General features: G+C 35.7%; 1 protein-coding gene across 1 annotated transcript in view; it reads left to right on the top strand.

The window, feature by feature from the left end:
• The first annotated feature begins 497 nt into the window (after window positions 1-497).
• The window catches only part of CUNH18orf63 (chromosome unknown C18orf63 homolog), a 36,712-nt gene continuing 20,408 nt past the window's right edge, over window positions 498-16,801 (top strand). The window contains exons 1-6 of the mRNA XM_064378934.1: window positions 498-508; window positions 781-859; window positions 3,069-3,125; window positions 8,796-8,907; window positions 9,855-9,896; window positions 11,730-11,806. Coding sequence (XP_064235004.1) covers window positions 498-508; window positions 781-859; window positions 3,069-3,125; window positions 8,796-8,907; window positions 9,855-9,896; window positions 11,730-11,806 — 378 coding nt within the window. The remainder of the gene's footprint in view (window positions 509-780; window positions 860-3,068; window positions 3,126-8,795; window positions 8,908-9,854; window positions 9,897-11,729; window positions 11,807-16,801) is intronic.

The following is a 16,801-nucleotide window of genomic DNA, read 5'->3' as shown; positions in this document are numbered from 1 at the left end:
CACCTTTTTTTTTTTTTTACAAAGAAAAATGGAAGAAATAGGACTTAAAAGAGAGATTCTTTACTGTGTTTAGATTTCTTCAGGTATATAGGACAAAAATTGAATTCTAAAATATTAGATTAACAGATGAAAGAGGTTGGGAAATTCGGATGCAGGGACAAGTTCTCATATTAGTATTAGTATCTAAAACTTCCTAATTCTCTTACTTCAAATATTGGCTGAGTACCTAAACCTATACTGTTCAAGGTGCTCTGCTAAGTGTGGGGAGAGAAAGTCTCTAACACAATTGTTGCCTAGGAGAAACTTAACATTTTTACTAAGCAAATGTTTAAAATGTTCCAATAAAGTAAAAACAGACCGTGAGTATATTTGTCTGTTTCGACACTATAAAGAATTACCTGAAACTGGACAATTTATGATGAAAAGAGGTTTAATTGACTCACAGTTCCGCAAGCTTAACAGGAAGCATGGCTGGAGGCCTCAGGAAACTTACATTCATGGCGGAAGGGTGAAGGAGAAGCAAGCACCTTTTTCTAATGGTGGCAAGAAAGAGTGTTGAGGGTAGGAAGTGCTACACACTTTTAAACAAGGTCTGATGGGAACTCACTCACTATCACAAGAATAGCAGGGGGCAAATCCACCCCCATGATCCAGTCGCCTCCTGTCAGTTATCTCCTCCAACACTGGGGATTATAATTCAACATGAGATTTGGGTGGGAACATAGAGCCAAGCCGTATCCGGGAGCAAGTCCACTCTGTAATATTTCATCATCTCCACAGGCATCTGCTGTGTTTGCATGAAGATATTCTTACATCACCTGTGTCTGGAATAGTAAACCAAATTTGGGTGGTGATGTCGGTTAGTATTTTAACATTTTTTTGAAATGTTATTACTAGTTGAGAGCAATATTGACAAATAATAATTTAGATATTATAGCTAAAGTTAAGATGTTTATGAGGATTAATTGATTAATCACAATGTGTTACAGGTTAATTGGATTATTAACTTAACATTGATATGCCTGATGTTTAAAATCCATTTTTGTGGTTCAATTTAACATTTATTTTTCTCATTTTTAATGCTAAGATAAAGACTAGTGATTAATAAAACATGCTACAGTATGATTTTTAAAATAGCATGGGCTTGATACATTTTATCATATTTTATTTAGACTAAAAGGAAAAAATTTGACGTTTCAACAAATCTCCAACTGTTTTTAAAGAACTTGAACCAACATTTCTTCTAATAGAACATTTTATTTAAAAATATTTTTACACTTAAAATTTTAAAATTAGTATTAGAAACATTTCACAATTCTGTATGTAACTGGGAATATAATGAAGTGCCAAAATCTTTTGAAAAAATTATATTATCCTAAGATTTTCATCAACAATCTTTCTGGAAACTCTGTTTTTCTGATATTTTAATTCCCCAGAATCCAGTGAAATCAACATTTATTAACAATGCTCACAAATAATTTAAAAGTTCTTTTATTTTTCTCCTGGGTCTAGGTTATATGTCCATCTTGTCTTTTTTCTTTTTTCTTTTTTCTTTTCTTTTCTCCTCTCCTCTCCCTCCCTGTCTCCCTCTCCCTTTCTCTCTCCTTCTTTCCTTCTTTCGTTCCTCCCTCCCTCCCTCCCTCCCTGCCTCCATTCTTTCCTCTCTCCCTCCCTCCCTCTATTTTATATAGTATTTTATTTTATTTTATTCTTTTAGATAGGGTCTGACTCTGTTTCCCTGGCTGGAGTACAGTGGCTCCATCTTGACTTACTGCAACTTCCACCTCCCAGGCTGAAGCAATCCTCCTATATCAGCCTCTCGAGTAGCTGGGACTGCAGGTGCACACCACCATGCCCAGTTAATTTTTTGTATTTTTTGTAGAGAGAGGGTTTCACTGTGTTTCCCGGGCTGCTCTGGAACTCCTGAGCTCAAACAATCCTCCTTGGCCTCTCAAAGTGCTTGGATTACAGGCGTGAGCCACATGCACAGCCATATTTTCTTAATATAGTTTTTTTAAAAGACAAGCTTTCGGTGAACAAGGAAATTAATATTTCTTATTTGTATCTTTTTCTACCTGAATATCTTTATGGAGCAAGGACATTATTTTAGAGTACTAGCAAATTCAAGTATGTGAATTTTAGCAAGGGTGATAAGAGGAAAGTAGCTATCTGTTTTTTAAAAATGTATTGCTTTCTTACAAAGGTATTCGGTAAAAAAAATGATGTTTAAAGTAGAAAATGGGATTACATACATACTATTTTGAAACTTGCCATTCATTTCCCCTTAAACAACCTTTCCTGGATATCTTTCCATGTCAGTATATATATCTTCCTTATTTTTAAGGCTGTGAAATATTTCATTGTATGGATATATAGTAATTTACTTAATACTTTCCAGTGTACATCTGAGATTGTGCTATTATAGTGTTTCAGAAAGCATCATTGAAATTGTGTCACTTATTTGTCTGATAGTTTCTGTCTGTTACATTTTTAGAGGTAGATTGCAATACACTTTAATACAGATACTGCTAAATTGCTGTCTGAAAAGCTTTTTGCTGGATTGCATGTTACCAAATGGTCTAAGAGAAAACCTATTTTCCCATACCCTCATGAACACTGTAGGTATTCACGACTTTAAATAATTGCCAGTCTGTTAGGTTACAAATAATATTTTCTTTTAATTTGTATTCCTTTTATTAATGAGTTGGAGCACTTAGGCCTTTTGAACATGGTCTTCCATTTATGTCCATTTTCCTTATGTATGCCTAGGAATTCTATGTTAAGAAAGGTGTTAAATATTTATTTACAAAATTTATTGGCCTTTTCCTTTATATGGATAATGGGGTCATGCCACTCCCAGAAAGGCTTTCCTCACTTTGAAAATGTGCCCACACATTCCAGTTCAGGGAGAGAATGATCATCACTTCTTCTGTAAGGCACAGAGGCTAATCAGATGATGGCCTGATTCTTTGCTGTTTGCAGAATAATGCCTAAAATCTTTCCTTATTGCATTATTTAATTACATACTTATGTTAAGTCCTTTTTATAAATGTGGATTTTTGTTACAGATACCATTTTATAAAGCAAGAAAACTTAATGCCTATGTTGAAAAATACGGAGCTAAGGTAAGTGTTAAAATATTAATAGCATATATTGTTTATATTGATAATGTATTTAACTCCTTTTGTAAACAGACAAAAACTGGAGAATCTTTCTCATAAATATTGTTATGCATATGAAAGAGCCCAACAAATTTTTTCCAACAGTTATTATGTGCACATTTAATATAGAAAGAGAAGAGGCTTTTTTGTTGGATGCTTTATTTCAGGCATTTTATGTGACATAATTTTATTCACCATATACATCTTCAAATAAGTGAATCTCCTCATTTTCAAAGATAAACCCAGAGAGATGAGACTATTCCCATTATATAGCTAACGTGTAGAGGAATAAAACATTTTAGATTGTATTCTACATGGTGATGAGCTTCTGGATCTTCACAAATAGAAAGATGAATGCAGTGGTTTGTATTCATTTAGTGAGACCTCTCTGTGTCTCAGTAAATAGAGTCATGGAGCCTTGGCTAGAGCTTCTTTCATACCTCTGCATGTAACTCTGAGATACTGTGTCATTGGTTATCTCAGAAGCCTGTCCAGCCATTACTGCTGGCCTCTGTTCCTAAATTAGTAGAGTTTGGGATAATGAGGTTTCTAGTCATCTTTAAAATTAGATGCTGCCTTTAGGTCCTAGGCGAGTAAGATTTCAGTAATACCTTGTGGTACTTTCCAGTTCCTGTGAGAAATTGTTGAATGACCTGAAAGCTGGTCATCAGTTACAGTCTGTAGGAAAACAGTATTATTTAGGAGCAATGAGGAAAGAATATGTTTAAATCTTGTTCCTAAGACAAGTCTTTGTTCATCTAAGGATTCTGGTTATCTTGAAAGGCCATTTATGAGCTAGCCTGAGAACTAGATTTATGGTATGTCATTCACCTAAACATAAGACTTGGGTCTTTAAGCAATCTCTACCAAATTACATTATTTACTAAGGCCTAAGAATAGGTAACATTTTAGTATAGCAGATCCTTGAATAAAATCATTTCATTTGATATTGTTTCAATATAGCATTAATGAAAAAGGAAAAAAATTCAGTTCCCAGCCAAGGCTTCTGTCTGTGTGGTTTACAGCTTCTCCCCTTGTCTGAGCGGGTTTTCTTTTGATACTCTAGGTTCCTCCCACATCCCAAAGATGCACACATTAAGTGAGTTGGCATGTATTAAGTGTCCCAGGCTGAATAAGAGTGAGTGAGTGTGTGTGTGTGTATGTGTACGTGCCCTGCAATGGAATGGAGTCCTGTCCAGTGCTGGTGCCCACCTTGCACCTTGAGCTGCCAGGATAGGCTCTGGCTACTCACCACTCTGAACTAGAATAAGCTAGTTGGAAAATGAATGAATTAATTGATGCACGAATACAAATTATTATAAAATAAATGTTCATAAAGTATACAGTAATCATACAGATGCACTACAGTAAGTGATGCAGTACAAAAGCACTCTGGGAGCCTGCCTTATTTGTGATTGTTTTGAACTGTGTGGTAGTAAGAGGTGCTCCTTAAGATTTTTGCTTTGCAAACATTTATTCCTTGATTTTACCCACAACCGCTACTACCACTGTCATTCACTGATGCAGCAAAAATTGGGTAAATAATTCTAACTTGTTTTTATTAATCTTTCTTAAATGTATGTATAGCTTACATTTATTTCAATATTAATATTAGAAGTGTTTTTGGTCTTTATTTTAAAAGCTTGGGGATTTTTTGTGACCAGAACTATGCCATAGGAACTTTTATTTATATCAGTTAGCCTATGGTTTTGGCAATAGCCAAAACCAATATAACAAAATTGGTTTTGTTATATGTCATTTTGCTTAAAGTTATGGTATGAAATAACTTATCAATGACATTAAATGAGGACCTACTGTATTGATTTAATAAAGCAACATTTATACTAAGCATCACATTTTTATGTGTACTTTATAAGAAAAAATGAAAAATTAAGACTATCACTCATAGTTCTTATACAACAATAAAAATGCTTTGTACTATATTTTTCTTCTACCTTATTAATTCACACCTGTGATCTCATCAGTGCAAGGTATCACATCTCCAAAATGTTTAAGATTTTTCTGTTTATGCTCTTATTCTTTTTCCATTTATCTCAGTTTCATTCTTATAAACTAAATTTTTTTTCCCTTCACTAGACTTTCCAATCCTGAATTCTTTATTATTCATGAGCATTCTTCCAGTATCACTTTCTTTTCTGCCTTCATTGAACCTTTATGGTTATGCTCAGTTTTTCTTTATATGAATACTTTTCACATAAGCATAATCAGCAGATATTTATTGAACACCTGTAATATGTCAAGCACCCTACTTGATTCTGGGGATCAAGCTGTGAACCAGATAAAGTCTCTGTCCTTGGTAATCTAATAGCAGTAAAAAATTTCTATCTTTTCAAGTTTTTGGAAGAATTTATGTAGAATTTTTGTTATTTCTTTAGTAAATGTTTGGTAAAATTCCCCAATAAAGTAATCTGGGTCTTAGCTTGTGGAAGGGGTGTTAGCTGCAATTTCAACTTATTTAATAGATAATAGAGCTATTCAAGTTATCTATTTTAGGGAATATGTCCATTTCATCTAAGTTGTCAAATTCATTGACAGAAGGTTGCTTATAATACTCCTTTATTTTCCTTTGCTGTAGAATCTGTAGTGATGTCACTTCTCTGATTTCTGATATTGATAATGTGTATGTTTTATTTTTCCTCTCCCTAATCAATCAGTCTGGTTAGAGGGTTGGAATCTTAATTGTCTTCTCAAAGAACAAGTTTTTGGTTTCATTGATTTTTCTCTCATTTTTTACTGCTTTGTATTTTATAGATTTTCTTTCTGGTCTATTACTTCCTTCTCACTTTGGGCTTAGTTTGGTTTTATTTTTCTAGTTTCTTAATGTGGAAGCTGAGGTCATTGATTTGAGAATTTCTTTGTTTTGTAATATAGAGACATTTCATACGATACATTTCTTCCTAAACACGTTTTTGTTTTGATTTTCTTCAGTTAAAAAATATGTTCTAATTCTTGTTTGATTTTTTTTGATCAATGGGTTATTTTGAAGTGTGTTATATAGTTTCCAAATATTTTATGATCTTCTAGAGATCATTTTGCTGTTGATTTCCAATTTAATTGTTGTTGGAGAATACATTCTTTATAACTTGAATCTTTTAAAATTAATTGAGGTGATTTTTTGGCCCAGAATATAGTATATCTTAGTAAATGTTTCTTGTCCATTTGAGAAAAATGAGTATTCTATAAATGTGTCATCAAGTATTCTGTAAATGTTTATTAGGTCACATTGGTTGATAGTGTTTTTAAGCCTGCTGTAGTCTCACTTATATTCTGTTCACTTGTATCAGTTATTAAGAGAGCAGTATTGAAGTCTTTACCTATAATTAGGAATTTATTTGTTTCTCCTTGAAGTTCTGTTAGTAGCCCTTAGACAACTGCTGCAATCTCTCCAAAATGAGACTGTCCTTGGTTATTTTGGAAGAGCTTCTTAGAGAGATAACAATCCATTGTTCATGCATATCCTGTAAACAGCTTTCCCGACAATGGCAGTCACCCACATAGAAAAGGTGGTAGAGAATTTGTCCCTGACTTTAGCTGAAGTGATAAATCACACCGCCTTTGCACTGGAAGGCATTCAGGTCACCAGCCAGGATGGCTATGAATGACAGAATTGCCCCATGCTTCTTCCTTGCACCCCAAGGCTGAGTGTGTGCTGATATATTTTGCTGTATCTAGATTAATTTTTTGGGCCATAGAGAAAGTCAATACAGAAATTAAGAGAGAAATCCACCTACATCTCTAAGGAAGACCCTGATGGCTTATGGGATTTGTTCAGCTGTTTGGGTCTGGGCCCCTGGGGCCATGTTTGAGATCAGCATTATAGAGTCCTATTGATAGCAGCCTTAATTAAATTCTGTATGAGACAAATTGAACAAATTTGGTTCCATCCTTTGCCAACAGATTATCGGTTATGTCCTGGAAACATTCACCATAAGTCAAAATGGTACAAAAATTAGAGGTGGATAATATTGGGAGACAATTTTCCTTGGCTCTCTCATGCGTTTGCATGTTCTTTTCGCAAAGGCAAAGCCAGCAATTTTTTCTGGACTGTATTTTCAAGGATTTTTATATATCCGACAGCCTTGGCTCTTTCTCCAGCCTTGGGTAGTTTCCTCACATGTCTGTGTTAATCCATACTCAGCTGATTACTCAAGAAAGACTCTCTGTTAATCTCCAGAGTTTGCTTTCTGTGCAATTCTTTCCTCTCCTGTACTTCACACTGAAAGCTCTAGCTTCCTAGACTCTCAGCTCTATCTCCTCAATTCATGAAGACTTCTGGCCTCTTCCTAGGTGCTCCTTCCCTGTACTGCAGCCTGAGAACCATCTATCAAGAAGCTAGGGCTTATCTTGTTCTTTTTCCATCTTTTGGGAATCACTTTTCTTTGTTACCCCATGTCCAATATCTTGTGAACTGTTATTTCATATAACTTGCCTTGTGATTTAGGCATTTCAAGGAGGAGGATAAATCTGGTTCCTATTACTTATTGGTCTTAATTATAAGTGAAAATCTTAATTTTTAAAATTAATTTGGTATTATACAAATACAGGTATTCTCTTGGTTTCATGTGTGCCCATGTAAGTATGTATTTTCTAGCGTTGTGGCAGACCAGGTCTCACTAACCCAGGCCTCCATTACAACTGTCCCAGCACTGACTGAGTAGCAAGGTTAAACATTAAAAGCTAGTTGAGCCTGTGCCCTTTTACAAAGGCTGGAATGTAACAAAGACCCCACCAAGAGTTTTGCCTAGGCTTTTCCTGGGCCTTGAAGCATGACAAGATAATGAAGGAATTCTTAACAGGACTCTTTTAGGATTAAACAAGTTTTATTGGGAGTCCGAAGAAACTCCCCAGGCCTCCACAAACAAGTTTATTGGGGTCTAAAGGAACTCCCCAAACCTTTATTATTTAGCAGGAGACAAGATAAAGGTAATCACCCCAGCACCTAGACCCATTTAGATTAAGTAAACTTACTGAGGCTCCAAAAGAAGGTCTTCATGACTCAGATCTTAGTTATAGATTAAAAGAAGTTTACTACTTATGTCTTTAGATGAATGCAGACTTACACGTAGACATATAGCTTAGAAGGTATATAACCTCTGGAAAACTTTGTAATTTTGAGTTGGTATGGTAATAACTTCCAGGCCTTCTCCCTGTAACCAGTTGCAGAAAATAAAAACTCTCTTTCCAGTTCATCTGCATCTTGTTATTGAGTCACAAGAAATAGCATCCTGACCCTCAGTTTGGTCGGGGAACAGAGTGAACAATAATGACTCTTGCAAGTTTGTTCTCATTTGGATTTGTCTGTGTAGAGCAGAATATAAAGTAATGATCAAGGTTTTTAGCACAGAACTCCCAAGATTTAGACTTATTGGCCAAGGTAAGCAGGTAGTATTTGGCCATGAAAGCATGACAATAGTAGTAGTTTTGAAGTGAATATATTTTAACACTTCTTTAACTTTAGAACCAGATATGATTAGCTCTAGCAATGACTACATTTTTACATAGAATAGCCCATTTGTTGGGTGGTGATCTAAATGAGCAGTTATTTCCTATTAATATATACGCACATAGCAGTTGCTCTAAATTTGCCCATATTTTGCCATTTAATATTTTTAGATGGAGAGCCCACAAAGAGTAATTCCTGTAATTCTTCAGAACTGCCTTTCATATTCATTCACGGCTAGACTTGCTCCAGCCTGGAATAGAACTGGCCATCTACTGATACAAGGTAACTTTATCGTTTTAGTCATTGGGGATTTCTGAACTAGATTACTTCTGTTATGTATGTATTAGTCTGTTATCATGCTGCTAATAAAGACATACTGGAGACTGGGTAATTTATAAAGGAAAGAGGCTTAATGGATTCACAGTTCCACATAGCTAGGGAGGCCTCACAATCATGGCAGAAGATGAAGGAAGAGCAAAGGGACATCTTACATGGCAGCAGGCAAAAGAGCATGTTCATGAGAACTCCCCTTTATAAAACCAGCAGATCTTATGAGGCTTATTCACTATCACAAAAACAGCACAAGAAAGCCACACCCCCATGATTCAGTTACCTCCTACTGGGTCCCTCCTACAACATGTGGGAATTATGGGAGCTACAATTCAAGATTCAGGTGGGGACACAGCCAAACCATATCAATGTGCATCTGTCCTTAATTTTAAGATATATAACTTTTAGAGAATAATTCTTGAAACTGACCCACCTAAGCAATCTCAAGCAAGCCCACAACAACATAAATGTCATTTCTTTACTTTGGGATTATATACAAAGGCCTACTGATGTTTCTTTAAAAAATTATTATATAATACTTGATACTTAGGAATAAATATAAATTATGAAGCAGTATGATAAAATGAACACAATACTGTTAAAACTGAGAAGCTATCCAGAAATTTTATTTAAGTCTGATTGTTTTATAAATATTTTATAGCAGGAAATAGATATTTAGGGGAAGAATTGGGTATTTCCATCCTTTTAATTGAAGAGATACTTTTTGAATGATTATATTTTTTCTCTGAGCTGTCATCAGATATTCCTTTATATAACAACTGCGTTTTAAAGTATTTTCTTTAGCTTTGATAATTTCACATCAAGCATAGTTATAAATATCAAGCATGATTATTTATGAGTTGTAGTAATATGGCATATTCTATGAATTTTTTTTTAAGGAAGAGATTTTATTTCTCAGATGGGAAAACAAAGTGCTGTTGGTAAGTAAAAATGCAAAAGTCAATAGATAATATAATTCATAGTTTTTAAAGAAAACAGTATCATATGCTGGGCATGGTGGTGCACGCCTGTAATCCCAACACTTTGGGAGACTGAGGTAGGTAGATTGCTTGAGCCTACAAGTTGAAGACCAGCCTGGGCAACACGATGAGACTCCATTGGTTAGCCAGGTATGGTGGCACATGCCTGTAGCCCCAGCTACTTGGGAGACTGAGGTGGAGGGCCACTTGAGCATAGGATGTTGAGGCTGCATGCAGTAAGCCATGATTGCGCCACTGCACTACTCCAGCCTGGATGACAGAGCAAGACCCTATTTCAAAAATAAAAATAACTAGATCACTGGGTTGTTATAATTATTGATTAATTAGGAATTAGGTTGTATAAGACCTTAATCAGATATTATTGTAATCAGAATTTCACCTGGGAAATCACTTCTTATTCAAAATGTACATTCTAGACTATATGAGAAAAATTCATCTTAATTGGAAAAAGCCATATTTTTATTTTCTCTACTTCAAGAAAATCATGACCGTGAAGGAGTTTAATTCTGCAGGCATTTATATGTATAGTTTCCGGAATCATATATCATCAAAAATTCTTTAGTACCGATGTAAGTCAAAGCTTTATTTCTTATAAGAATAGGATTTTTTTTTTCTCCTTAAAAAATTGTAAAAAGGGACACAGATGATCTAAAGTATACAGTTTAGTATATGGCTTAATCTAGTTCTTTCATTGATTGGCATGGTTGTATTTCAGATAGACACTTCCCTAAACAGTAGTCCAGAGATAGCAGATAGATGAGAATCCTGAGTTACCACCATTACATTAATAATGTAGACATTATTAATCAGTCATGATAGCATTTCATATAATTTGGGCATAGCCTTAAAATCCTGACCTGTAATCTAAAACTATTAGATCTGAGTTGACTTTCTAGCTGAAGCCTGTTTGCTCTCCTTGCACTAGTTTTATGTTTAAGTTGTGTAGTATCAGTCAGTGTGCCCTAGCTCTGGGTGAATGGATTCATTACCTACATCTAGTTTCATCTTTAAACACTGTCATGAGACTATAGCTGTAGGGATTCAAAATAACAGTTTAGAAGAGGAAAATCCCTCACTCCTGTGTTAGGATTTTTTTTTTTTACTTTTATTGAAATTAATACACTATGACAGATTTTAAGTGTATAGCTCTTTTAATTTTAACAAACCAAACATATTCTTGTAACCATTCTCAGATTGAGAAACAACATTAAGAGTACCCCAGAACCCACCTCATACTTTTTTCATGTACTAACCCTTCCCAAAGTCAGCACCATCCTGACATTTCAGAATTAGTTTTCTTTATGAAAAAGAAAGGCAAAGACTTAAAGGCTGTAGGAGTTCTGGAATATATCTGCCAGTATATTTGAAGATATTTGTTAATAAAAGACTACTCAAATCAGAAACGTGGTGTGATACCTCTTTAGATTACAGAAGAGGACAATCTCCTTATTTTTATCTATAGGTCAGATTTGTATAAGGTATTTATTGGATTTTCCTCTTAACTGTGGGGTGTCTCATTTTTCTTGTTGTAACCTTGCCTGTGACCTGCACCCCACACACATATTCATGCTGTTTCATACCTTTGTCCTCTTTTAGATGTCTCATCTCTAAACTGCCAAATATTAAGTGGTTATTATTTGAATTTTACCATGTATGGAAAAAAATCTGTTCTTGTTTTTGACTTGAATAAGTTTCCTTTGTTACTAAAATACTTAATTTAGTAGTATGGAGTAATAATTCCAACTAGTTCACAGTTAAATGTTTTATTTTCAGTATTAAACATCAATGTAACAGAAACTCAAGTTTGTCTAAGTATAGAAGCTTGCACAATCAGACTGCCACCACCTGAGGTACCACATATTGTGATTTATATACTTTACTGTATTTGCTATATACTTTTTATGTTTATTATTGTTACTAACATGGATTAGGTTTTAATTTTTAACATGAAGGGTGGTAGGGAGGTTTTTATTATCAAAATCTTTATTATTAAATGCTTGATATATTTATATTGTTCTAAATCTGCTTCCCCAAAGAAAATATTATTCTGTCCATTTAACACAGGTTTTCACATTATTCCTTTGTTCAAAACTTTTTTAAGGTGCTGAGACTCTCCACAACCTATTCTGTCTTAGCACCCACTTCTTGCCTCTTCTTTCACCTCCAAATGTAAAAAGAATGATTTCAACTCATTAATTTAATATTAATTCCCCTGCCCTTGACATTCTGGTAGAATTTTTTTGCCTCTGTTTTTTACACATAACACTTTCTGTCTTCTTAGTAGAAGGATACGTCTTTTATTTTGTGAATTCCCATAGCACCTAGCATAGAACCTTATGTGCTAGTGTCATTCAATGTTATTTTCTTTCTTCTAGGCCAGTAGTTCTCAGTGGAAGCAGTTGAGGGCAGAGAAATGAATGATTGGCTCCTTATGAGAAATAATTATGTCTAGAGATAATTTTGGCTGTCACAATGGGAGAAGGATGGTGTTGCTACTGGCATCTAGTGGGTAGAGGCCAGAGAAGGGATGCTACTGCATATCCTTCCCTGCACAGGACAGTAATCTTATCCCTACCCACAGAATTATTCGTCAGTAGTGGTGAGGTTGAGAAACCCCAGGCATAGGACAAATAACTCTTCCTTTGCTTAGAATGCCCCTCTGATTGACTGTACACATTCTGCTCATCTTTTAAGGCCCAGCTCAAATGCTACTCCTCCATTCACTTATTTCCATTTAATTTTTTGATTACCTCTTATGTGGATAAGTAACAAAGGACAATTGATAAGTCAAAGATGAATAGGATCTACTTTTCTGCCCTGGAGAATGATATAAGCCAGTAGGGAAGTTGACCTGCATATAAATAACTGGAATGGGTAACATGACATGTATATCTTGGACTGATGAGGAGCCTTCCCAAGGTTCCAAATCCTGTGTGATTGCCCACCCTCATTTAAACCCTCATACTCTCCGGTACCATACTGTCTTTGTTTTCTGTCACTTAGAATATCTGAAATTGGGTAATTTGTAAAGAAAATGAATTTATTTATTACACTTATAGAGGCTAAAATGTCCAAGGTCAAGGGGCCATATCTGATGAGGACCTTCTTGCTGTTGGGATTCTGTTGAGTCCTGAGGTGGTGCACGGCATCACATAGAGAGAGGGCTGGGTGTGGAAGCTGAGGTTTCTCTTCCTCTTATAAAGCCACCAGTCCTACTCCCGTGACAAACCATTAATTCATTAACCTTCTAATCCACTAATCCGTGAATGGATTAATCCATTCATGAGGGCAAATCCCTCATGACCCAATCACCTGTTAAATGCTCCACATCGCCGGATGCTGTGGCTGTAATCCCAGCACTTTGGAAGGCCAAGGCAGGTGGATCACGAGGTCAGGAGTTCAAGACCAGCCTGGCCAACATGGTGAACCCCATCTCTACTAAAAATACAAAAATTAGCTGGGCATGATGGCACATTCCTGTAATCCTAGCTACTCTGGAGGCTGAGGCAGGAGAATTGCTTGCACCAGGACCTGGGAGGCAGAGGTTGCAGTGAGCCGAGATTGTACCTCTGTACTCCAGTGTGGGCTACAGAGTGAGACTCCATCTCAAAAAAAAAAAAAAAAGAAAAAAAGCCCCGCGTCTTAATACTACCACATTGTGAATTAAATTTCAAAATTAGTTTTGGAGGGGACACATAGTCAAATTGTAGTTTATACTCACATACTTATTTCTATTTTTATAATTATACTAAGTTGATACCTCTGATTTCCTTTGAAGAAGCATCATGAAGACTAATATTGTGACTTACTCACCTTTGAATTTTCTAGAGATGATACTTCTGTATTCTACACCTGAGTTTGAACCAAATTAGAGATTGACAGAGGAGTAAGACATAAATAGAGATCAGAATGTCACCTTTATTACTAGAGTGAGATTATAATTTATCCTCAAAACAGGATGCTTCTGAGAGTGAAAGGGACATTAACCTGATGGGATGCTGGCCCCACATGCACAAACTGAAATATATAGTCATACTGTTCATTACTGGAAAAACAGCTCTTGGAGGACATGGCTTATCTGAATCTTAGAGTGATGCAGACTTATCCACCCTCTTATTGCAGTAGTGGAAAAACCACAGGCCTTGCTTGGGAGACCAGGCACTGGTTCTGATATATCAAAGAGAGTGCCTAACACCACTCTCTGCCATCAGGCCAGCTCCCAAGAGGAAGGGGAGGAGGTGAGCCAGCATGCCTGGTTATTCATCCCAATTTTACCTTCTGTATTAGTCCATTCTCATGCTGCTATGAAGAAATACCCCAAACTGGGTCATTTATAAAGGAAAGAGGTTTAATTGACTCACAGTTCCTCATGGCTGGGAAGGCCTCCAGAAATTTACAGTCATGGTGGGAGAAAAGTGCCCAGCAAAGGGGGAAAAGCCCTTTATAAAACCATCAGATTTTGCAAGAACTCACTATCACAAGAATAGCATGAGGGTAACTGCCCCCATGAATAAATTAACTTCCACTGGGTCCCTCCTACAACATGGAGGGGATTATGGAAACTACAGTTCAAGATGAGATTTGGGTGGCAATGCAGCCAAACCATATCACCATCCATCTGCTCTAGGGAGGAATGAATGATGGAGCAGAGTGATTCCAGGAATATATGTTAGTAGAGCTTTCTGGGCGTGGAAAGAAATATCAACATCAAAAATGGGGCAGACACATTCCTCTCCTCTATTCAACATTATACACTCAACACGTACTTGTTAAATTAAATCAGTTCTCTAAATTATGATTGTTCATCAGCTTCTCTGAGTCTCACTTTTGCTTATGTTTTTTTATATGGCATCTTACATATTCTGACTGCTATAAAAATTAGTTTCATATATACCTATGTTCCCACTAAACTGTAATCTTTTTGAGATTCTAGGTCCTGTCTTATTCATCTTTATTCCCCATGGAGCCTAAAAGATAATTGCATTTAATTTTCCTTTTATTAAAATCTGGCATTGGTTAACATAACCAAAAAGCTATGCCAGATTTAAATAAAAGTCATTTAAAATGACTCAAGTTTATTTTGCCAAGGTTGATGACATGCCCAGGGAAAAGAAACACAAGTTACAATAGGATCTGTGCCCTGTGCTTTCTCCAAAGAGGGTTTTGAGGACTTCAGTATTTAAAGGGGAAAGAAAAAGCAGAAGGGGAAAGAGAAAGGGGAAAAAGGAGGAGGGTAGACAATGAGGCAAGTAAGTGAATCTACATTATACACATGAAAAGAGGGGTAGAGGAAAAGTCAGTTATGCATTTCTGTCACCCAGTAAATCTACATTTACAGTAATAATCTGAACTAAGCTATCTGGGAACAAAAGGAAGGCAGGGTTTTTTCATTTGTTTTTTGTTTTTGTGTGAGTCACTTCCCAAGCTTAATGTTTCCTTTGGCATAGTGAGTTTGGGGTTCTGAGATTCTGGTTATTTTCTTTCATAGTTATTAGGTCAGGTTGGCGGAGGGGATTGAGGGTGAAGAGGTGAGAAGGAGGATGTTTCTGGTTTCTCTTTCCTCCAGTTTATTTTGTTTGCTTTCATTCATTTTTTCAAAAATTTGACGTGGCATCCATTGACTATAAGATGCAATCTCAGCTGTTTACCATAACATACAAGGTTTTCAGCAAACTGATTCAAACCTACCTTACTTATAGCGTCACCTCCCATTACTGCTCTCCAAGTAGCCAAACTATGAATCGTTTCTCAAAGATGGTTTGGTCTTTCATTCTTCCATGTCTTTGCTCACACTGTTATCTAAGCCTGTAATTCCCTTTCTCCTGCTCATCTTTCAAGGCGTATCTCAGACATTACCCCTCTGAAGAATTCCCCAGCTCCCAAGTCTCATCTCTTTTGGTGCTCCCCTGCCATGTTTATCACATGCTATCTATGCAAATGTCTCATTAAACTGAGAAGTTCTAGAGGGAAGGGTCTGTGTCTTATTAATCTTTCTGTCATAGAAGCCTACCTTAGTGCCTGCCACACACTTTCGTAAACATTTATGGAATGAATGGAACATTGACTGGAGTGAAAGACTAATTTATTTTTTGAACTAGGTGACTTTTGTTTCTAAATTCTTTTTTAATTCCTTTGGGCTAGAGATTGGAGTACTTTTTAAAATCCTGACTTTCGACCCTATTTAGACAAATTTTAAAGCAGATTTCAGCCTTATCCTTACAATTTAAATAGAGATAAAAAAATTTAAGAGGTAATTGAAACAATAATTTACTCATTTCTCAAATTTTAGACTGTGTTAAACTTTAAAATAATACTTTTCTGAAAGTAATTAAATGTTTCTAAGGGAATTTATATGCGCAAATTGCCATTTTACTGTTTGCTGCATTGAGATTATAACTGAATCCACAGTTACATAAGGGATATATTTCAGAAAAGCATTATGTAATCTTAAACTATTTGTCTTGAAATATAATTATATGGAAAATTTGGGAGACGAGTGCCTCGAAACAAATTTCTGTTTATTTCATAGATAGATATTTATTGGGTACTATTGTGTATATGTGCCAAATGCTGATGGGAAACATTTTTTCTGTCAGAATTTTTTGTCTGGGTCAGAAGAAAGAAGAGCATGCACATATAAAACTTACCAGAAGAAGGGAACATTTACTGAGGACTAGTTAATATTCACATACCCAGAAAATTCAGTGTAGGCTTAGAATCACATTAAAACTCTCAGATCTGCAGTAATTAACAGTGCTTCTTTGGCATGTTACTTACTCTCGCAGAATCTCCATTTTTCTTATAAATTGGAAATAATGATATCTACCTTCTAGGGTTATAAGGAG

This window comes from Aotus nancymaae, unplaced genomic scaffold, assembly GCF_030222135.1.
Source record: "Aotus nancymaae isolate 86718 unplaced genomic scaffold, 86718_ANA_hifiasm-v0.15.2.pri h1tg000020l, whole genome shotgun sequence".
Taxonomy (NCBI): Eukaryota; Metazoa; Chordata; class Mammalia; order Primates; family Aotidae; genus Aotus; species Aotus nancymaae.
This window is presented reverse-complemented; position numbering and strand designations above follow the sequence as displayed.